Source organism: Amphibalanus amphitrite, unplaced genomic scaffold (genome assembly GCF_019059575.1).
Source record: "Amphibalanus amphitrite isolate SeventyFive unplaced genomic scaffold, NRLGWU_Aamphi_draft 000137F_arrow, whole genome shotgun sequence".
Lineage (NCBI taxonomy): Eukaryota > Metazoa > Arthropoda > Thecostraca > Balanomorpha > Balanidae > Amphibalanus > Amphibalanus amphitrite.
The window spans coordinates 396,690-420,591 of NW_024881632.1; the positions used below are offsets into that span (position 1 = coordinate 396,690).

At 46.9% G+C, this 23,902-nt stretch overlaps 1 protein-coding gene across 2 annotated transcripts; it reads right to left on the reverse strand.

Annotated features, from left to right (window-relative positions):
• Positions 1-4,552: 4,552 nt before the first annotated feature.
• Positions 4,553-23,703, reverse strand: LOC122382330. 2 transcript variants are annotated; one of them, XM_043367523.1, is made up of 11 exons: positions 23,631-23,703; positions 18,290-18,327; positions 17,146-17,229; positions 15,950-16,054; positions 9,767-9,917; positions 8,724-9,050; positions 8,292-8,518; positions 7,801-7,960; positions 6,344-6,639; positions 6,068-6,135; positions 4,553-5,832 (listed from the first exon to the last, which is right to left on the reverse strand). In XM_043367523.1, exons 2-11 carry the CDS (start codon positions 18,308-18,310, stop codon positions 4,977-4,979), a joined length of 2,295 nt encoding a protein of 764 aa, XP_043223458.1. In that variant the 5' UTR covers positions 18,311-18,327; positions 23,631-23,703; the 3' UTR covers positions 4,553-4,976. The 2 variants fall into 2 exon arrangements, with proteins under 2 accessions (XP_043223458.1, XP_043223457.1); XM_043367522.1 differs by lacking the exon at positions 23,631-23,703 and adding an exon at positions 21,291-21,715.
• Positions 23,704-23,902: the final 199 nt, after the last annotated feature.

A 23,902-nucleotide genomic window follows, 5' to 3' on the forward strand; every position in this document is an offset into this window, starting at 1 on the left:
TGGGATATGATGTTGCTTCCATGCATTAGGGTGGGTGTCAAGGTCACCGGAAGGTCAGGTCAGGTAATTTACCTTTGATGACCTCGGTGCACATTTTCGAGTTTTATGTTTCTACTTTCTAGACTAGTTTTTTTAGTTGAATTCGAATTTAGCAACCATTTGATCGTTTACGAAGTACTTTTGGTGCCTTCGTAACATGTTACGAAACTGTCAGAGGCGGTTGCCACCTACTACGAATACCCGGCAAAACCCTTACTGGTTGACCTGACCTGACCTGGCCTAAATGCATGAAGACATCATCTATGATCATAACTAACATGATATTCGTGATCAGCACCCCGAAAAAAACCATAGCAGCCACCCTTTACGACACTCTAACAGGTTCCGATTTTCCCGACGTTTGGGTCATTGACCTGACCTGGAAGGTCAACCGATGACCTAGGACCTTAAAATTGGGTATCATCGGCTTCCTTTCATCACGGGCAATACGGTCGTTTTTTTCCGCGAAGCTCTAGCTCGATCAGGGGCGACACGGCAAGGGGGGAGGGTCCAACGGACCCCCCCCCTCCACCCCCCATATACGTTCGCAGTTGGAAAACACCAATACGGGCGAGGGTTAATGGATTATTAAAGACAATTTTCCAGGTTGCCCCTAGTCAAATTCCCTTAAAATATGCTCTGGAGATCCAACGGGGTTGCATATTGAGAAGAGGTTTCCAGTTTACACGAATGTTTACTACAGCTTACGAGCCACCCGATGGTACGCTTTGACTTGGAATTCGGCCGATCCTTACACTCGAAAACCGCTGCGCAATGTAGATATTTTCGACATAAGCCACACAAATGATCTTAGGTCATCGCACGACACTTGCCAACTGCGGTTGGGTTTCACGCTCTATGCTAGCTTTGCCACAAGGTTCCTAAGGAGTCGTTCCCTCATTCAGAGTCATAAGGGAGAGCCGTTACTTTTACTGTGGTAAGGTCACTATCGTAACTTGGTGACCTATTTGGGCCGCTGTGCTGGAATACAAAGGTGGCACGTGACGATCTGCGTGGGAGTAGCGGCTACTTAAAGGGACCCTCCCACCTTAACATTAGATTTGAGTTGAGATAGCCAAAATGGGGTCCCTGGCTCACAATTACCGGTTTCGGCACTCACAACATCGAGAAATGCCTTAAATCGGAAATATTGAATTTCAAAATTGCAGCATTTTGATTCAGAGGGGCTAATGCTTAGGAATACCCCTCTGAATGTGTGACGTCAGCGCAAATATCTAACGATTTTTAAATGTTTGACTAAAACGTTTTGTAGCACGCGGTGGTATATGCTATTTGCGCGCAACATCTGCCGCAAACGCCGCACTTCTAAAATAAAGTCGCTAGAAACAGCGGAGATCCAAAAAAGTAAACAAAAGTAAAAGTCTAATATCTTGAAAACCGGTGAATATTTTTCGGTGAAATTTGGTAGGTATTCGTTTTCGCTCTTTCTGAACCGAGCGACATCACTTTAATGCCAATTCATAAACTTTTTTGAAGGTGGGAGGGTCCCTTTAAAGGAAATAGTTCACTTTTTAACATGGGTTTTGAACTGGAATAGCAGTTCCGTAGCCTGGGCTGAGACGAGCATAAATCAGGAGCTTTTACAGCCCAACGATCACCCTAGGCAAAGATATTCTATTTCTCGTCCCGAAAAAGGTGTCTTGCGTTGAGGATGTGTGCCTTGCATATATTCACATCCAGTATGAAAAGAGCATGGGTACCGAAAATTCTTCAGAAACTAGAGAAATTATCTACGAGAACTCTAGAGAAATTCTCGTACTGATCAATAAGGACATTCAGCAGCAGCAGATCACCCAAATGCCGGTGGCCGCGATAATTTCTCTAGTTTCTGAAGAATTTTCGGGACCCATGCTCTTTTCATACTGGATCGCCTGTGCCTTACAGAAACTGAAAAGTCCTTCCTATATCAAAATATAGAAAATAATCTTTTGTTATAAATAGGTTTTATTTTCTTTGCTGATCATTTTGAACATAAAAAATCATAAATCCATTGCAAAAAAATAATTTTGTGAAAGTGAACTATTTCCTTTAAAGGGACCCTCCCACCTTCAAAAAAGTTAATGAATTGGCATGAAAGTGATGTCCCTTGGTTCAGAAAGAGCGAAAACGAATATCTACCAAATTTCACCGAAAAATATTCACTGGTTTTCAAGATATTAGGCTTTTACTTTTGTTTACTTTTTGGGATCTCTCCTGTTACTAGCGACTTTATTTGGAAGCAATAATTTGGCAGCCTTAAAGTGCGGCAGACGTTGCGCGCAAAGCAGCGTATACCACCACGTGTTAACGATGGTTTTAGTCTAAGATTTAAAAATCGTTAGATCTCCGCTGACGTCACAAATTCTAAGGGGGCATTCCAATGCATTAGCCCCTTAGAATCCGAAAACTGCAAGTTTGAAATTCCATATCTTCGAATTAAAGCATTTTTCGATGTTGTGAGTGCCCAAACCGGTATTTGCAGGCCATGGCCACCAATTTGGCTATCTCAACTCAAAACTAATGTTAAGGTGGGAGTGTCCCTTTAAGGGGGCAGAGTCAGTCTTGGAAGTGCCGCGCATCGGGCAGTGGATTCATCAAGCCCCCGACTCATGAGGAAGGGCTGCCAAATTTCAGTCACTGAACCTTTTGACCTGGGCAGGCACGTACCCAGGATTTCGCCCAGGAGGGGGCCACCTGCTTTCGAAGGGGCCCCCCACAGTGTATAGGGCCCCCCAGGTTCCCCGGGGGCCCCCGGGAGTCATGAAGAACCTTTCGATGGTGGGGGGGGGGGCATAGTGGGTCCGGTCTCTCCTGCAGACGTAGGTGAGAAAACGCCACGTGTGTGGGAAAACGCAATTCAGTTCTTTACAACCTAATGTAGCATTTGGTTGTGATTTCTCGCGTTTAACTTCATCAAAGTCAATTAAAACGGTCTCTGTAACGGTCTAAGCCTTGAGAAAATGTGGAAAATTGGAAAGTAAAAATATTTTTGCTTGAGGAGTGTGCATGAAACGCACGGCATTTTATGAGCGAGCGCCTCAATTATTGAACATCCTCCAATTCCGGATATGTAGGTATATAATATAATAGTGGGGAATAAATGTCTCGTTATCGGAATTCCACTATCTGGCAACTAGCCCTATGTAAACGCGGCTATTATATGTTTCACTAGGAATCGAGCGCAATTGTACTTTTAGCCAGAAAATAAATGTTTGGGTAATTCTGACCTCTGGGACACTCTGTATTAATTGGAGGAATGGGACTTAGGAGGAAATGCGATTGCAAATCGACCCACATCCCTGTGTTAGCCAATGACGCCTTTGGGGCCAAGGTTGGGGGTATTCAGTTTAGCCTTTTTGTTTTTCTGTGATATCTCCGGCACCGTGAAAGATATTGGCTCCTTCAGATGAGTGCCTACTCCAGTCACTACTTATATCCAGTAGCCAGTAGCCACTCAGATGATTTGGGATCAATCAGGTGATAAGCGTACTTTCAGACGACCAGGGGCCCCCAGTCGACCAGGGGTTCCCAGGCGACCAGGTCCTCCAGATGACTAGGGGCCCCACTGCCCCAGGCGACCAGGGCCCTCCAGGCGACCAAGGGCCAATGCGATCAGGTCCCCAAAGCGATCAGGGGCCCCCAGGGGGCCCCCATGCGACCAGGGGCCCCCAGGCGACCAGGGGCCCTCTAGGTGACCAGCGGCCCTCAGGCGATCAGGGGCCCCCAGGCGACCAGGGGATCCCAGGCTACCAGGGGCCCAAGGCGACCAGGGTCCCCCAGGCGACTAGGGGCGACCGGGGGCCCAGGCAACCAGGGGCCCCCATGCGACCAGGCCCCCGGATACCAGGGGCCCCCTGGGCGACTAGGTACCCCCAGGCGATCAGGGGCCTCAATATCATGCAACCAGAGGCCCCCCATGCGACTAGGGCCCCCTAGGCGACTAGGGGCCACAGACTATCAGGGGCCCATACGACCAGGCCCCGGGCTATCAGGGCCCCCTAGGCAACTAGGGGCCCCCAGTCGATCAGGGGCCTCATGCGACCAGAGGCCCCCCATGCGACCAGGGCCCCCTAGGCGACTAGGGGCCACAGGCTATCAGGGGCCCCCATGAGACCAGGCCCCCGGCTACCAGAGGCCCCCTAGGCGACCAGGGGCCCAGGAAACTGGGGGCCCTTGGATGACTGCAGGGGCCCCTCGGGTACCCGGGGCACATGAATGAAACTTTAATATCAATTTTTCTTCCGAGTAAAAGACGTTTTATCCAGTGTTTAAAAAAAAATATCCTGGGGCCTGAGGGGCCCCCTGAGCGCCTTCGGCGCTCAGGGGGGGGCCTTGGCCCCCGTGGCCCCCCCCTTGGGTACGTCACTGGACCTGGGGGATGGATGAGGATGTCAAATGGTTCACTGCCTCTCAAATTTAGCAGTCCTTCCTCAGTCGGGCTTGCTGGATCCATCGCACCGATGCACGGTACTTTCAAGACTGACTGTACGTTGGTTACCAGCGCATAAACAAATAAAAGGCAGAGTGAGAACTCTGTATTGATCCATCATCACTCATTGGCCAAGTGATCTCAGTGCACGGCGAGATCTAGGTACACAATTACATACGACGGACACATGGGCGCATATCTCACCAGTTGAGCCACAACGCCAACCAAAACGTCGGCACGTACGAACCGGTCAGTGACGGAAACGCTTGTAAGCCCCTCAATGCACAACATAAGGCATCACAACTCGCGAACAGGGCACATGGTTTTAACAATCGTGCTGAAAGCCCGTCGTAAGTTAAGTTTGGAACACTAATCGTAGTCGTCCAGACAAATCTCATCTCTCCCGCTTAGCAAGGGCCATGTTCATTGTCCACACCTCGTCCCGCTTAACGCAACCCAAAATGATGATGGTGGACTTGAATCGCCACATTCAGGCGCCAACACTTCCTTATAAATAGTCATGATCCGGAGGAAAGATGTCAGCCTCTCTACTCCTGTCGTTTCCAGTCCGTTCGGCGCTGGTCCGAGCCGCAGCGCCGGGGCGCAGATGGGCGGCGGTATCAGCCACGCCGACCCCTCGGTCGGACGGCTGTCGCTCGGTGCGCGCACTCCATGCACGCCGATCCTCCTCCACCGCCAGCGCGTCAGCCTGGTGGATGGCTCCCAGCGATACCAGCTCATCCAGCTGGCGAAAATGATGTGCAATCTGTTCTCGGATCGTAAGGGGCAGGGTGGGCATAAGCTCGGCAAACTCCTTAGCCTTGGCCATCAGGTAGGCCGGCGAGGCGTCACTGAGTGAACTACCCGCGGACGGTGGAGGCAGAGACTGCTCTGTCGGCGGCGAGTCGGCGGCATCGTCACCCCAATCCGTCTGCGGCGACTGCTCCCCGGCTGGCAGCAGATGCACGGTGACGAACTTGTCCTGCAGAGCGACCAGATGGGCGTGCTCACAGATCTGCTTCTGGCCAAGCCACTCACGGCAGTCGCATCGCATCATGTGCCCGCAGATGTTGCACGCTTCGCACCGCTGCCGGCACTGCGTTGACAGTGGGCACGTCTGGTCCACCAGCTCCACTGTATGTGGCTCGCCATAGGGGTCATCAGGCTTCGACCTTACGACCCAGGCAGGAAGTGGATTGTCATTGATCCTGAAGACCGTCGCCCCCGTCTCGGCGGAGAGCCGCGCGGCGGCGTTGTGGCGGCGCCGCATCTTGACCTGGTTGAAGCCGGGCTGCTGCCACAGCTGCCGGCGGCCCGCCTTCAGCAGCTGCTCGTCGGCAAACTCCAGTAGCGCTCCGATACACCTGTGAATCATGGTAGATGCGGTCAGGGTTAACAGCCTTCCAGTCAGGCACGGCGAGACAACGGAGTCGATCGAACCTTAAACGTTCAAGAAGATCTACTAACTATAGGAGTTTATCCGGGTGCACGCTCCCTGATCCCTGTTGACCTTATATATTTACGCAAAACATGATAATAATGCTGATACAGAGCCCGTTTTGACAGCCGATGCGCTGTTTCCCTCAGAGTCCCTCTCACCGTGATTGGTTGGAAGGCTGGTGACGTAGGCCAGATGCCGTCATCTCTCCGCTGTCAGTGAAGCTTTGCTGCGGAGAGAAAACACGTGTCAGCTCTCATAAATGGTTTAGTAGGCATCGGCACATGTAATCATACCGCAGCGTTGCGGCAAATTACGTAAGAAACTCAAAAACCATCATATACTTTGATTGTGGGGCTGGACGCTGGTAAAGTTCACATCTATATTACAAATAATAAAAGTAGTCATGGTTTCCCTTCCCACAATTGTAAACTTACACTGAGCGTGACGAGCCTGTCACGCCAAGCCTTGTTCACTTGCCACAAGCGCAGGCGATGTTGGGTGTCTTGGCCGGTCGTGGCGATCCAGGCGTTGAACAACGTCTGGGTTTTACCCGTCATCAGGTACTCCGCGTGTGGAAACTCACGGCCTGTCTCAGCACAGAGCTGAATCAGCCCTTGCAGCATCTTAGCGACGGCTTCCTCGTCTTCGCGACTGGAGAGCAGCCAGGCGACCGGTAGACCCTGGCCTTGGTCGGTGAGGACCAGCAGCGTCACCAGGTTGAATCCGTGTTCTGTGAAAATCAAACACACCCTCCGCCACAAAACATTCGTATTAAAGGGAGAAAATGAATGCTCAGAGAGCAGCAGCGCCGCGAAAGCGGATGACAAGCAATGGGAGAAAGAGATGGGAGCTGTTTCCAGTGCGGGTCCATCTGGAGAACGGATTCTGCTCACAATGGGTAACATAATTCAGAAAGGCATAGAACAACATTTACTAAAACTGGCGAAACTTTAAAGGTAGTGTGCCACCTCCCAATGATTTCCCATTTTATTTTTCCTAGGATAAGAAGCTTCTGTTTTTACCTTATATCGCAAAAAAAATCAAAAATGGGCCTGGAATAGTGACTTTTTCGCCTAAAAGTTTATCGGTTTTTCGATATGTATAACAACTATAGTGGGCTGACCTGCAAGCAGGCGTCGGCAACAATCGCGAATGCGGCGCACATGTGACAATAAGCAAAGGTCATTATAGAGTTACGACGTACGGGAATGAGTTATCAGCTGTCTAATCGTAGACAACACAATGTCGAACTTAAACTGTAAGCCTGTATTGGTATTGTTTCTTTAATTTGGCTGTCGAACATTAATTTATGGTTTGAAATATGATTTTATGTAAAATAATTGATATGAAACAGCCGTCTCTTAAGTTATGACCCCATTTCACCACAAGCAAGTGGCAGAAATGACAATGATCAGCTGACGCATTTTTCTTGGCCGAAGTCAGAGCGCGCGGCCCGACGCACCACCACCGCACCACAAAGTGTGAGCAGCATATTGGGAAATTCCGACCTCGACGAGCACCAGAAACCACCTAACAGGCGTGTTCGAAACTGCAGGAGATGATGATGAACGGGTTTATCGAAACTTGATTGGATGAGCCTATCGGTAATAGCGATTTTAGTGTGTGCATTTATTGTTCATAGTGGTGTGAAATGTGGTTGGGGTACGACCGACAACCCGTCGGGGCGAATTTCGCACTGGGGTACTCAAAATTTGAAGAATTTAAGACGTTTCCATGAGTTTTGAAGGTATGGATAAGTTCTAAAAATCCGGTTCTCCTTATCCGGGTCATTAACTCCATATGGTCCAGGAAAGCTGGCACACTACCTTTAACGCGCTAAAAGTTGGGGACATTATTTGCCTACTTGACTGTACCACTACTAGACGCTTACCACTTGTCCCTCGCGTCTCATCGATGCAGACGGTGCCGCAGCCATGCTTGATGAAGTTCCTGAGCTGGAATTCCGTGCAGAACGAGAAGATGAAATCTTCACGTCCCAGACGGCCATCGGGGTCGGCTTCACCGGGCATTTTCAGGGCCAACAGATGTTGCTGAAAGACATGGCATTACTTCTGTTAATATCCAGGACTTCGGCGCATCTTTTCAAGCGTATATGGATATTGAAACTTCTTCATAAACGGAGACAATTTCACAAGCTGGTTTGAAATTGAGACCAAAATATTTTTTCAGCATATCTTAATGTTAACATTATAGTTGTTATGTTAGGACCGTATATCTAATGCATCGTTAACAAAAACCTCTGATCCAGCTGGTGAACATTATGTGCAAACTGCAAGCTGTTCGACGGCGAACATGCACGTCCCGCGTTAACACCACGCCCACATTTACATAAACAGATACTTATCAACTGTGTGTGCTCACCTGCTCCGACGCGCGGATCTTTTCCGCGTATGTTTCCACGCTGGTCGTCTCAGTCGCGCTCCCCGGGTGCGCTCCCGACGCGTTCAGTCCCAAAGAGGCAGCGATGTTGTTTACGTCCTTTTTATTGACCCAGTAGGTACGGCTGGAGCGGGGATCACCGCAGGCCTCCAGCGAGCGCCGCACGTCGGAGATGATGCGGGTCGCGCCGACGCCTTTCAGCAGTTTCTCTAAAAATGACAAGTACTTTACTTTTATAGGATTACGCATGGAGGTACATTGTACAATGGGTTTTCATATTTTTAATATCAATGCCGCATAATATCAATACACAAATACAATATACATACATCATTCAGCTATTTCGATCCAGTTTATCATCATGATTATTTTTTAGAGAGCGGACAAGCGTGCGGCCAGTACTATTTCACATACCTTTTATCAATGCCTTGTCCTCTTTCGGAATCCGCAGATGGGCAGCGCCGTCCGATCCGGTCCCGTGGCCATAATGAAAGTGGAAGACAGTTGCCCTGATGGAGCCGTCCTCCTCCAGCCTGGCGCGTATCTCGGAGGTGCAATCGCGGCCCATTTTGCACGAGCCTTGCGATTTCAGTCTTCGGAGCCCCTTCCCTGAGGGCTTGTGGAAGCCGGAGCGGAAGCATTTGAAGAGAACAGACGGGTGATCGGCTGTAGGCGTCTTGCATCTGCCCACGTATGAGGATGACGTCTTCGCCTCATACATCTTCTTCCATGACAAGAAAGCTGGAAAATTTGGACGATGAAAAAATATCGAGATTCATTAGACCCGCCAAAAACCTTTTAAGAGTTTCCCTCCATATAGCGCAAAGCAGGCGGCCGCCTGACCGATTCCTTGCATCATAATCCCTGTCAAACTGAAACAAAACCTATGAAATTCTGGCCCCATATAGCCTCTGTCTACTGTTCCTCTTAACGTGGCATGGAGTTACCGTTGAAAGAGATTGTTGCATTGCAAGGGATGGTAAGAAGTATTAATAAGCGATTTTTTAAAGTATATGTTTTTTATTGACACAATCTTGCATGTACAACGAGGGGGCTGAGATCTGCACGATCTAACGAATTCACCTGGCCTGATATTAAGTGACTCTGGATTGTTGCGGGAGTCGGGAGATGGAGAACCCACAGTGCGTCCAGTGATTTAAAGACAGAAATGACGTCATTGATGAGTGATTTACGGGACAATGTGAAGGTCCCACACTGACGGCCTGAGGCAGCTCAAGTAACGATGCAAGAAGTTTGCAGTCGTGTGTGGTGACTTGTGACGGAGTAAGGAACATCATGTAAAAAATCAAATTTCTGTCACATCTACTTAATTCATGGTGATCAGAATTTTTTCGATACCCCTCGTATAGTGGGATGCCCTTCAGACCGCCCAGCGCTGCCCAGTGTGTCCAGCTGGGGACGCGGCCCGGCCAGCGGCGCAGAGGCGAGTCACCTGCCTTCAGCCGCGTCCAGCCGGACCGTCTCGGAGCTCAGCGCGTCCGAGATGCCGTGCTCCGACGCCAGGTGGGTCCGCAGCCGACTGCTGTTCGGGACGGCGGCCGTGCACGCAGTCTCCACACCGGCCACCAGGGTAGACTCCAGACATTTCTGCCGACGGACATTTGTGCAAACCATCAGAAGGGCAACGCAGATGCCCAATTTACTTAAGAAAATATTCATTATCATAAATCAGTGCTATAAGCCGTAGCATCGTCCATTGGGACCAATACCCTCGCCCGTATTGGTTTTTCCCCACTTGCTAACGTATAGGGGGGAGGGGGGTGGGGGTGGGGACTCCCCTTACCGTTCGTCCCCTGGTCGAGCTAGAGCTTAGCGGAAAAACGAGCGTGTAGCCCGTGACAGGAGGAAGTCGATAATACCCAAAATTGTAGCCCTACTGCCCTTGCCCGTATTGGTGTTACCTATGCCAGCGTGTAACGTACTGGGGGGATGGGGGGGGTCCGTTGGACACTCTGCCGTTCGGCCCCTGATCGAGCTAGAACTTCGCGGAAAAAACGAACGTGTTGCCCGTGACAAGAGGATGCCGATGATACCCAACTTAACCCTCGCCGGCCGAGGGGGGGGGGGGGCATCCGCCCCCCATACGGTTTTTTTCGCGATAGCTCCGAACACGCTGGCGATAGAGAGCTGAAACTTGGCATACCTGACCTTTGATCCAAGCCGGATCTTTTGACACCAACCGCATTTTTGGGTCAGGTCAGGTCACTGACCTATGACGTCATAAGTGAACCTCTGCACGGTCTTCAGATGTCGCAACTTCGCAACGCCCTCACTGCCAGAGGAGATGTCACAGGGAAATGAAACTTGCAGGATCTAGTATCCATTATGAGTCTCACAACTTGTATGTCTCAGATTTTTCCTAAAGGTCATATGAGGTCAGGTCATTTTCGTGACCTCACCGTTATAAGTCAACGGGGAAAAATGAAAACTGCTATTCTGGCGCCGGGAACGATCTCCAACTATCTCAAGCACACAGAATCGTGATTTGATGCACTCCTTGCAAGGTTAGATGCGTCACTTTTGCAATGTTGACCTTGCGTGACGTCATTTATGACGTCATCAAGGTCATATTAGTTTTTCGTCAATAACTCTTGATCAAATTGAGCTAGCGACTCGGGAAAGCCACCAATGGACTCAGGAAGACCTGCCGAATCGAATGATATGCGACATGACCTCTTTCGACCAACTTCGTGACCTGGGGGTGCTGACCTGACCTTGACCTGAGGTCAACACCCGAAGTTGACCTGACCCGAACAAAAAGTATATTATTCGACGCGCCTGAGCGAGGCGAACACGATGCTGCCAAAATCGCAGCTCTGCGGCCGTTTTTTGCGAAGTTATTCACCAAAAACTGAACCGTACCTTGGGGCACTTGACCTGACCTCAGAGGTCACCGGTTGACCTAGGACCTTAAAATCGGGTACCAATCTCTGCGTCTCGTAACGGCGCACACGCTCATTTTTTCCGCAACGCGCTAGCTCCACCAGGGGCGAAACGGCGAGGGGGGGTCGTACCCGCCCCCCACCCCTCGGCCGGCGCGTATGTAGAAAACCAATAGGTCCGGCGAGGGTTAAGTGTTAACCCTCGCCCCTATAGGGGAGGGGGAGGTCTAAAGGACCTCTCTCGGTTTGACACTCGCGTAAAACGCGGCCGATCGCGACGAAACTTTCAGTACCCTCGCGCTAATCAATTTTACATCTACCCTGAAAATTTCGTGACCCTGACCCTAATGACCTTTGACCTGTGACCTACTTTTCGAGACCATGTTTGGCCGGAATCGCGATTCGGCGGATGTCGGCTCGCATTAGCCGCGCGTTTGCAGTCTCTTCGTGGTTTCAAGCGTTCAAACATGGGATATAGTATGTAATGCTCCCATGCATTAGGATGGGTGTCAAGGTTACCGGAAGGTCAGGTCAGGTCATTGGCCTTTGATGACCTCGGTTCACTCTTTCGAGTTTTACATAATTTCGTGGCTAGTTTTTCGAGCTGAATTCGAATTTAGCAACCATTTGAACATTTACGAATTAGTTTCGGTGCCTTCGTAACATAATACGAAGCTGTCAGAGGCGGTTGCCACCTACTACGAATACCCGGAAAAACCCTTACTGGTTGACCTGACCTGACCTGGCCTAAATGCATGAAGACATTATCTATGATCATAACTAACACGATGTTCGTGAACAGATTCAGCACCCCGAAAAACCCCATAGCAGCCACGTTTTACGGCGTTCTAACAGGTCCCGGTTTTCCCGACTTTTGGGTCATTGGCCTGACCTGGAAGGTCAACCGATGACCTAGGACCTTAAAATTGGGCATCATCGGTTTCCTCTCGTCACGGGCAACACGCTCGTTTTTTCCGCGAAGCTCTAGCTCGATCAGGGGTGAAACAGAAAGTGGGGTCCAACGGACCCCCTATACGTTCGTGGCTGGAAAAACACCAATACGGGCGAGGGTTAAAGGTCCTAGGCCATTGGTTGACCTTCCAGGTCAGGTCAATGACCTAATAGTCGGGAAAATCGGAACCTGCTAGAACTTCGTAAAGTGAAGCTGTTATGTTTGTTTTGTTTTGTTTTTTTTTTTGGGGGGGGGGGGGGGTACTGATCACGTATTTTATGTAAGTTTTGATCACAGATGTTTTCATGCATTTAGACCGAGTCGGGTCAGATCAGGTCAGGTCAACCAGTAGGCGTTCTGCCGCCGCTATCCATAACATACCTAGCAGGTGTCAACAACCACTGACGGCGTCGTAACATGTTACGAAGGCCCTAAAACTACTTCGTATATGTTCAAAAATGGATGGTTATTCAAAATGAGCTCCAAAAACTTCCATAGAAACGGGTAAAGCTAAATAAGTGGCCTTGACGACAGTTGACACCCACCGTAATGCATGGAACCAACATCATTTCAAACGTTTGAACGTTTACAATCACATAAAGACTGGAAATGCGCGGATAATGTGAGCTGACATACCTGGCGCGTTAACAAAGTTCTCGGCCCGACCATGAAGTAGCAGAGATACGACGTCGACTTATTAGACCAAAAACTGTTCACTTATCCAGATAGCTACCGTCAGGACAAACACACTTCTCGCAGCGCTTCGCTTAAGCCCTCAGGGCCTCCTCAAATGGGTTTTGAACCCATCCGGCACGTCCGAGACGGCTACTTTGGTCGCCCGGCTGCCGGCGAAGCCGCGACTGCTAAGCAATTTCCTTATGTTGGGGAAACTGAGGTCATTTTCGAGCAAAAATGGGCAAAAAACATGAAATCTTGAAGCACTTACAAAAGTTACAGTTAACAAGCAATTTCAAAGTTATTTATGTGGTCGTGTAGAGAAAAGACGGCGCTACAAAAACTGTTAACTCGGATATTCAAAATTGTGTGATTATGACCCCACAAAATTAAAAAAACATCATTTTTTTACAAAAACGCAATAAAAACCCAAAAGTTTTTAGAATTTTGTAAAAAGGAATATATATGATATTCCCTGCGCTATTCTATCAACATAAAAAATTGTAGATCGATATCTCCTTTTTTGGCCAGGTTATAGCGAAAAAACTGTTGAAAATTGATGCCGTCAAATTTGAATTGAAAATTTGAATTGAAAAAATTGATTGAACACAAATTTTAGCAATTCTAGACACGTAGCGCAAAACAAAGACCACCCTTGGATTCCCCGTCACGAGCTGCATCGAATTGATTAGTTGATACCCATTTTGTGCAAAAATATCAAGTTTGAAATTTGACCTCATTTGACCTGACCTTGACCTGACCTTCACCAGAACATAATTCAAACTGTCCCAAAAGGTTGCCTGGCCCACATAATCGCATTTGCCATGTAAAATGGACTATAGGTAAAACATGCATCACATATTTTCATATTAATGACCCTCAGTGACCTGACCTCTGTGACCTGACCTGGTATCAGTGACCTCAAATAGCAAAACATGTGTCTGACGAACAATTCCCCATCGATGATTTTCAATGACATGCATTTTACTCGATTTTACAACGCATTTCTTGAAATGTCTGTAAACGGTGAAAATTCGACATTCGACCTGACCTGTGACGTCATCGGTTTGACCAAAGTCAATGAAATTGGGTCACAAGGTAGTTTCCCGTTGGGGCTATCCAACACCGTTTTCTGCTTGTCGCTATGTTGCGTGGTTCTCGAGATCTTAGGGGGTGCCAAAATGCCCCCCCCCCCCGACGGGGCGCGTTGCTCGGCAGACCCCAACGAGCGCGGGATGCCAATGAAGAATGGCTTTTAGGAATCCAATAGACACCTGCGCTTCAGTTGCGTAAAAAAGTACTTATTTTTTCATATTTTGAGTCAATGCTGTTGATGGCTTGCACACTGCGGAGGTCACCTTTAACCCGGCAGGCGGTGGGCTTCCCGGCCACCTTCCGCGCCGTGGGGGAGGGCATTTTTTGCCCCCCCCCCCCGTATCTCCGAAACTACTAGACGGATCCATAAAATTCAAACGACGTTCGATAGCCCTGTCAAATTTGTCGAGAGAACTCCAATTTCATTGACCTCGGGGTCACCGATGACGTCACAGGTCAGGTCAAACATAAAATGTTTCACCGTTCACGGGTCTTCTAAGGAATGCGCTATAACATCGAGTAAAACGCATTTTGTTGAAAATCAACGATAGGGCGCAAGTTGCCTGGTGGCTAGTACATATGTTGCTATAAGAGGTCATTGATAATACCACGTCAGGTCATAGGTCAGGTCACAAAGGGTCAGCAGTCAGCACATGAACCCAACTTCACTAGGGTTGTGCGATGCATGTTTTATGGCCAATCTTGCATGTACAACTCAATGGTGTTGGTTATATATAAGACCGTAAGGTACGGTTTAAGTCACTTTCTGGTGGAGGTCAGTTCAATATCAGGTAAAAAAAGTCAAATTTCAAAGCTGATAGTTTTGCATAAAATGGTATTGATTCGATGCAGTTCGTCACGGCAAGTCTAATGGTGGTCTTTGTTTTGCGCTATGTGGTCTATGTAGTATTGCTAAAAATTGAGTTTGAAAATTTGACATCAATTTTGAACAGTTTCTTCGCTATAACATGGCCAAATACAGAGGTATCGATCTAAAATTTGGTACGCGAATAGCGGTCGGTAGGGGCTATCACATATATTCCGTTACTTTCGAAAATCGAAAAACATTTTGGATTTTTGGCTATTAAACTAAAAAAACTATGACGATTTTGGGGGTCAAAATTTTAAAATATAAACATTTCGAGATTGCAGGTTAGTAGCCCTGGTAATTCTACACCTTTTATGTCCAAAGCTATAGGCCTGACAGCTCTTCCCGCGAAACCTTTTTTTTGGGGTCGAAAATGGCAGAAATGACGTCACTATGACGTCACTAGCGGCCAACCTATCATAGCCTATGGAAAATGCTTGGTCACAATGTGTAAAAGTTACTCCCGGGAGGGTAGTGAAAGTGGTGCAGCGGTTCTGGAGATACCTACCTATGTCGAAAAAACTAAACGGGGCAAACATGCCCCCTACCGCCTGGAAGGTTAATGGTCTGTTGACCAAAATTGAACAGAGATGTCCACTTTTTGACGCTACTGTAAGAAAGACAAACCTCAACATGTGTTGCCACTAACTTTTCGTGAATAACGCTTGAAGCCTTGTTCTGCAGTATTATGAACCGTATAGCCGAAAATGGCAAACTATGTTACGATTAACTAACAGCCTGAGCTAATCACAACTCAAGGTAGATTGGTTTATGGCTACGTAAGTGGACATCTCAGCAATACATAATTGAACACACCGCGATGCATTCCAACTCCTTCATGGTTGGGCCTCCAACTTTTTGAGCACCCAGCGTACGCCGATTCCGGCCAAACATGATCTCGAGAAATAGGTCACAGGTCAAAGGTCAGGGTCAGAGACTCAGTCATGAAATTTTTAGAGTAGGTGTAAAATTGATCAACTCGAGAGTACTGAAACTTTCGTCGAGAACAGCCGCTTTTTGCGCGGGTTGCATGCACGCACACACAAGCTGGAAGCTGCCCAGTGCCCACATACATATAAGCCGGCCATGTATTTTATCAGTTCGGAAAAAACACTATATAATCGCGAGCATTTGTAAGGATCCTCACCGATCTCTCGTAAGATCTCTCGCAGAATTGGTGATGCTTCCACCGGTGCGTATTCAGGGCGTCCCTGGAAACGCCCTTGTAAGTGCACTTGTCGCACGAAAAGGCCTGAAACAGAATAGTTCAGGTTACCCGACACCCATCATAGGTACGGCCCTCCAGGTATTTAGTGGTTGGTTGCTAACATCACAATAATCTATCTGCATTGATGAATACGTCTAATGGCTGTTGAAAACCACTGCCGAAATGTGTGCACGAACCCTCTTCTCATTTCTATTGAGTCATTTTACAGGAGTGTCTCTGTCATTTAAAGTTATTACACCAAAAGCACATAGGCTAACCAACTACTCTTTTGCTGGTGGGCCGTACATTAGTGAATGTAAGAGTATCCGATTAGCAATTAATGAGATGAAAACACGCACTGTTGGCATTATTGATATTATCGAGTAAAGTTGGGTAAATAGTAAATATACTTAAGCGCTAGAAATATGTGTGGTCAAGACTGATAGTAGGTACGCGTTTTCGGGTTACAAGAGATTTTCTGGTCTATGGAAATCGATATTCCAAACATGTGACTGCTAGTCGACTTGTGATGTATTTGTGAGTGCTAAGAAAATAACATTATTTGTCCGTATCTAGCACTTGGCGACCTCCCCCGTTGCAGGAATCTGACCTCTGCAGTTCGGTACAATCCTCTGTTTTGCCTCTGTTGTTTAAAACTGACGTCCACCGCTTAGCAAAGCCCAGCATTTCTCTGACGATATCGTGCTAATGAACATACCTTAAGGCCATTTTGATCTAGTTATTGCAATTAAACTGTCCAAGGCAAGAGTTACGCAAGGTCACCATTGCTTCCAAATTTCGCTTATGGTTCTTCGACAAACGCTGCGATGTTGCGATAATACGAGAATGCGATGCCCTTGGCGATGCCAGAAAATGTTCATCTAGTGCAAACGGATGCGCTGAGTCACACTGCGGGAATCGCATTATCGCATGAAATGTCACGCAATATCGCCCACGCAATATCGCAAAGAAGTTCAGCATTCTGAACTTCTTTTTGCGATAAGCGATATCGCAATATCGCAGATTCGCACGGGAAAATCGCTTAGTGGAGCCTGGGCATAAATTATTTGACTGCCTGGAAACCATACTTTTATGTCCATGAACCCCACTTCCCAGTACCTTGACACCCAACATACCTTGGCCCCGTCGTGTTTAGTCTTGAGATGGGCCTTCAGGGACGCTAGGCTGGGATGATGGGAGCCACATAGTGCACATTTGCGCTGGGGAAAAAGAGACTTCGTAAGCGCGTCACAACTAACTATTTTTCACTTTTGGCGGCCCGACACAAATAACTTTTAATCAACAAAATTACGGGGAAATGAGCAAAAACATATTTAATTGGCGAAACAAACAATGAATCAAGATTTGCAATTCAAAGCTTGAACTGTATGCATCAGGTTAAATAATAGATATCACCATCAGTGATTCAGTTTCAATATACACGTAAAATCTGTGCAATTAAAAACAAAGTATTGCATTGAAAAAATATTTCTACCTCACTCAAAAGTAAAGAAAATGACCATTAAAAGGTAGGTACTAAAAAGATGTTCCCAAAAAAATCGGAGTTATTCAGTGTAACGTTTAGAAGAGGCTTTGAATAAACTACCCATTGCTATTTCAATCCTATCTTGAAACTTAAGTTCGCCAGTTTCGGCGTCGTACGTACGATTTTAACCCGGTTTACATAGCATATTTGACGAGGCTCTAGCTCGTTAATTTGGCGATAATTTCGATGCAGTGGTCTTCAAATATTTAGAGGGGATCATTTTGTAAATTGATCAGCACCATTGGCATCTTTTGCAACATCACGGATGGAGATATAAGCTTGCAACAAACCCTATGTAAACGCGTCTATTATCGGCCTAGTGGAGAAAATGAACAATGGCCATCGACGACATCACTATAAATAGTGACGTAATGTCGACTCTATCAAAAATGGACGAATCATTGCCATTTAGGCGAGCTTTTCAATCGCTTATGCCATTTTTCTCTGCGACGTTTAGTTTTGAAGATCTCTGGGGGCGGGCATTCCCCAAACCGTCCGCTATAGGCTGACTCAGACATCCATCCTTGCCAGTGAGTGGATAGCAATCACATGGAGATGACGAATAAGGCGGGCACTATCTACCTCGCCTACATTGGAGATTGGGGAAGATTCTCAGCCTAACATATTTGCATTCATGACAATGTACAGTCCACATCCACTGAATACTTCAGGACGGGTACCAGTTATACATAGGCATACCAGCTAGCTGTACCTACTTGTCATAGCGTACTAACCTGACGACCTGTCTTCTCCATGTTTCGGTGACCGAGACCTGGAAAAAAGGCTGGCATCAACTGGACAGCTCATAAATGATTTTGAAATAGATACTATCATTTGATCTGAGTTCACTGGCCTTCGAGAAGCCATCATTAGCAAAGCCCACCACAAGGTTGCTGAGGGCGTGAGGGTAGATACTAGATATGTTCGAGCAGACAGTGCGTTTCCGGGAGTGGGATGCGAATTCTCGACACAAACTATCGGCCGCTATCGGTCACCTTATCGCCGATAGTTGTCGCGTGGTTGCTGCCTGGCGATTTAATACCTAAGCAGTAAGCTGTCCGATTTGCACGGAATGTCATCTACATACATAATTGTCCACTACCCAGCTTGTCGTAGGTACCTAATACCTACCCGTGACAGGCTGGACACATGTACCATTTATATATTTTTCTTTTTAGTTAAAAAAAAATCATAGTGTCAGGGCTGTGACGAAAAATAAGTGGCCTAAATCCGATGAGAAAACAGGATTTGGGGGTACCCTAGGTTTGGCTCCTGCATGAGTTGCCCCCCCCCCCCCAAAACGCAAGCCTGGATCCGCCAGTGCATGAACATGAACATACAGGGTGGAAAGTAATTACGCGAACATACTTTTTCGTCTTCTAGTACCTAATGAAAAAAACGGCGGTGACATAAACAATATATGTTTTACTTTATCCTTATCTAGTTGCGATGCATTGACATAGGCGTTCCGGCATGATTTACATCAGCATGTGAAGATCTGTTGGCCAAAGCTCAGCCCACACCTTATGGAGCTGTCCAGTGAGGTAATCGGTATTGGTGGCTCCTTGCAGCTTTTAGACGGTCTCCTGAGGAGTCATCTGGGGATTTTTAATCGAATTGAGGCCCAGGCGTTTCCCAGATCAGCTTTTGTATGTCCTGAAGAAAAACAGGTTCTCACAGCACCAGTATTGCGTTTTGTTGGCCGTGAAAGTAAGGATTTCACCAATCACGAAGAGCAGTTTCTTTGCGTCAGGCACAAAAGTGCGCTCAGTCATTTTGCCCCTTTCGTTGCACGGTGGATTAGACAGAGACACTCGTCTTGGAGGATGTTCCACCGGTTGTATACTTTATTTTTAGTGACCTTTTTTAGCGCTACACGCAATTCTGACACCACCCGGGGGCTCGTGACCCACTGATGTGTTCCTTTGCCGGATGTTTGAAGGTTGGGACGGACGGGACATAGGACGCAACAGCAGCCCTCAGAGCAGTTGTTCTGCAGGTTTGACGGATGAAACAGTTTCACAGATGTCTCACCCAACCACAAATCCAGCTGCCTGTCCTCCTCTGTCCATCTTTGATTGTCTTTGAAAAGCTTCAATTAACAATTCTGCTGTTAATTCGTGAATTTTGGTCATCCCGAGGGTTTGTACGACTTAATTTTCGAATTTTTGCGTATTAATGTGCGAATCGTGATATCTTAGATCGGGTACCCGGCCAGAGTAAGCTATTTTGCCAGTTTTCGGGTCGACTGGCGTCGTTTTGTCGCCGACATGGTGACCACCCGCCCGGCGGCAGAATTCGCCGAGGGGTTGCTGCCGCGGACGGCTTTGCTTTTTAAGTCTTCTCAAGTGTTATTATGTTAAAAAAAACGTATAATTGTGCAATGCTGGTGCTGAGACCACTACGAATCCCTTCTCCGCCAATCCAGCGAAAATAATCATAAACGCTTTCCCTGGCAGCTCCAAATTGAGCTCTTTGCCCATTTCGGTCTTGTGCAGCGTATGGTGTCTGCACCATTTTAAGTCGAGAGGTGTTTAAGACCTTCCAGGTCATTGTTCAAAGTTGGGTCACTTTTGGTAGATGAGGCGACAACAAACACGACCAATTATGTTCCATGACAGCCCGTACTCATAATAATGCTCCACTGACGGTCAAAATTGTAAGAAAATACATGTTCGCGTAATTACTTTCCACCCTGTACACACCGTATTTTCTAAACACATACGATAGAAAATCGACTGCGACGGTCGGTCATGCATGTCATCTCTACCTTTCAAGCATTTCGTTGCAACTACTAACTAGCTTGACAACTAGTAGCGGTTTTCCGATAAAGGGCACAGACGAGATGACAACGACATCTAGCGGAGGCTCACTCGAACTCGAAGTATCCACAACCGTCAATACCACCCGCGGATGACGGCTATGAGTTATATAGCCTTGCACGGTCGCAGTACGTTTATCCGTGACGCAGTGACTTCCGCTAGACGGGAGCACTTAGGAAGCACTTGTGTTTGAAGGGTGCGGTTGCAGGCTTTGCGCTCACTCCTGCCAATAGGTCATCTGTTGCTGCTGAGCAGCTTATTGCGACACATTGCGTCACCCATTGATGGCAGGAGATGGTGCAATATTAACTGATCAACAACAAAGAATACTGACCATCTCAGTAGTGTAGTAATTGACGCGCACGGAGCAGAAGACGAAGCATAAACAGCCTAAAACGGTGACGAAGACGAGCCCTTAATTACTGGTGTTAGTGTCCGGCAATATTCGTGATGGGGAGGATTATTGAAGGATGCGTCCGACTTTTCTACACAACAATGAGGGTGCGAATGTACACAGAAGTGCTCCTGACCACCGTCATTGGCATGGTCTTCGCTGCATACGCCGTGATAAATCTCCTCAATACGGAATATACAACTGAACAGTTTTGTCAGTTGAACAGCATGAAGAAAACAGAGCCTGACGTGGTGCACGAGAACATTACCAACCCGTGCCAGTCTGAGATTGTGCTAGATTTCACCCCTGATGAGCTGGGGCCTTGGCTGCAGGCCACGCTCTACATGCCGGCGATCATCTGCCCGTGCCTGGTCACTGCCGGAGTAGTGGCTCTGATAGGGATCCGACGGACAAGAGGCCTTCTGATGCGGCCCTGGCTGGGCTTCAACACCTGCTGGATAATCTCTCTTGTCATTACGATGGCTGTTCTCCAGGTGTGGGGCTTTGACCAGTACTCACACGTCTTGGCTGTAGTTTTCTCTGTCAATGTCTTATTTCTTCTGGATGTTTCGTATTTCACCTGGAGAATCCCAAGACAAGACAGCTACACACTGAAAGATGGGCCTGAATTCACAAGGAATTTTGGAGATGGAGAAGTTCCCATGGAGCCCACGTCTGGAGCTACATGATGTAGCCTTTGACTTTTAGAATGTTCTTGACATAAGAACAGATGAGGGCGTATCAAGAACTATGCGATATATGCTTGTGAACAGTGCACTGCCAACTGAATGAGACACTAGCAGTCTGTTGAATCACTTGATGATGATTCAGTGTTTTAGGGCGCACCAGCAACGAGGCTATATCATGCCAGATTTTTATCTTATTTTGCATTATAGTATGAAATTATGTGATTATAAGCATTGTTCTGCATGTATGCACAGGCATTATACTGTTTAGGTGCTTTTGCCACATTGTATATAAATATCAAATATGCATGCTTTGATGGCTACATGTACATATGCTATGCTTTGCGTAATATATTTTGTTTTTCAGTCGGGCACACTGTGGTATTTCCGATCCATTTATGGAAACGTTTCCATTTTTGGAACAATGTTCCAAAAATGGATACGCCGTTTCCAAAAATAGAAACGATCTGTTCCAAAAATGGAGACGCTGTATGCATCGCTACCTTGAAGGCAAACTGGGCATTGATTGGTGCAATTTGGCATGCGCAGGATGCCACCAATCGACAGCCAGCATTCTAGTTTATGTTCCTGTTCTCCGACTTTCCGATCAGAAAACCGAAAGTTGACGAACGAGGCGATGCTTATAGCATGTTGACGTGATAAAAAATTCACACGTTATTCTAATCGAAAATAATAACATTTATGAATGCTTTGAACAAAAAATAACGTTTTTAACAGACTACTGAGAGACTGACCCATTGATTAGAACAACCACATCACCGGGAACTTCAGTTTTTCATTCATTTTCACGCTGCGTTTTCCGGTGTACCAGCGGCCTGGTGGTCGTCAATCTTTGATTAAATCGCATGAAAGTTGTTGCAAAGCCCTATTTGGAGACTTAAGTGGGCATTTTATGATATTTCAAATGTGCTGAATATGATCGTAGGCTCGGATCAACGTAAATCTCCGTGCAAATACGTAAAAAGCAGGATGGAAATAAGGTCTGCACCGTCGTCACACCAAATACCGTTGTATTCTGACGATGAATTTATTCATTCTAGCTCATGTGTAACATTGATATTAATTTTATATATTGAAATGATATCTACGCTTTATGTATTGCCCACTTTGGACCACATCTGTCCAGTAGTTTCTGGGAAATCTTAGTTTTAGTTGACTTTTGAATGTGCTCAAGTTGCGGCGCGTAAGGTATTATTTTCTAACCCGACATCCAAGGTAACTGCCGAGAGCCGAGATGCTAAACCAGTCCCAAAACATCAAATTTTTAGTTGCATGTTAATTTTAAAAACACATTTAAGCTAAGTTTGCACACATTTGAACTTCAGCGTTTCTATTTTTGGAACATCGGCGTTTCCATTTTTGGAAACTAAGTCTCCATAAATGGATACGATTCAGGAGCATTTTAAAGACGTGAGTTTTAATGCATACGACAGCTTTCCATGCAAGAAGACAAGTGCTTTTGGTGTATCTGAGCTTGTTTTACGCGAAACAGTTGTTATACATCGAATCCAGCCACCCTTGGCAAGAAAATATGTGCGGAGATGTTAGCGTATCTATTTATGGAACGAGCGTTTCCATTTTTGGAACAGAAGAGTAGTCAAAATTGGAAACGTTTCCAATAATAGAAACGTTTCCATAAATGAATCGGAGATACCACAGTGCGCCCGACTGTTTTTGCTTAATAAATCAAAACATGCTTTGAAGAACATGCTTTTTGATGCTTTGAAGTGTTCTGTAACATATGCACACATGCTGGGCTCTGTTTCATGCGTTTCATGGCACAATACTACAGTCTGCTATGCATATCGGTGCATTGGGTTTCCATGGTAACATCAACAACTTGGATGCTCGCTACACTGGAGCGCCCAAGGCCATCTCAATCTATAGACTCAGGAGTATATACTGCCTTGGACTCAGGATTCTATGACCGTGGACTCAGGGAGCGCAAGCGCCTGAGCCTGAGTTTGTTGTGGCAAATTTATCTCAGACACTGCACCAATCAAGATACCGCAGTGCACCAATACATAAACACACTCAAATGCCTGCCCATCCCCTACGCTTCAGTGTGTTAACAACATAGAAATAAATACGTAAACCACGGTGACTATAAATCAAGCTATAAATAACAACAAAAAGTACGTAGACAACTAACGTAGACAAGGCGTAAACAACTAAGGGTAGTCAGTAGCCAGGGTGTCAGTAGCAGTCAGTAGTGTGACGGGCTGTGGCCTTGAAACGCCTTGAAACGGGTGATAGTGACGTAGTTGTTAAATGCGTTACAACCGTGTTACCGTTAACGTTTTCGATGGAGTTTCGTTTTGTCTGGCGGAGTGGGATGATAAAGTTACCATCATTTCATGGCCTGGGTCGATATCTTGGTCGATATAGACGATATGGACAAGGACACTGTACACAAGCAGCGAA

Coding starts and splice junctions, on each gene's coding strand:
- LOC122382330 (XM_043367523.1), bottom strand. CDS start 18,310: ATGGAGAAGACAGGTCGTCAG. Junction 17,230..18,289: donor TGGAGAAGACAGGTCGTCAG/GTTAGTACGCTA, acceptor CTTTTTCCCCAG/CGCAAATGTGCACTATGTGG. Junction 16,055..17,145: donor CTAAACACGACGGGGCCAAG/GTATGTTGGGTG, acceptor ATTCTGTTTCAG/GCCTTTTCGTGCGACAAGTG.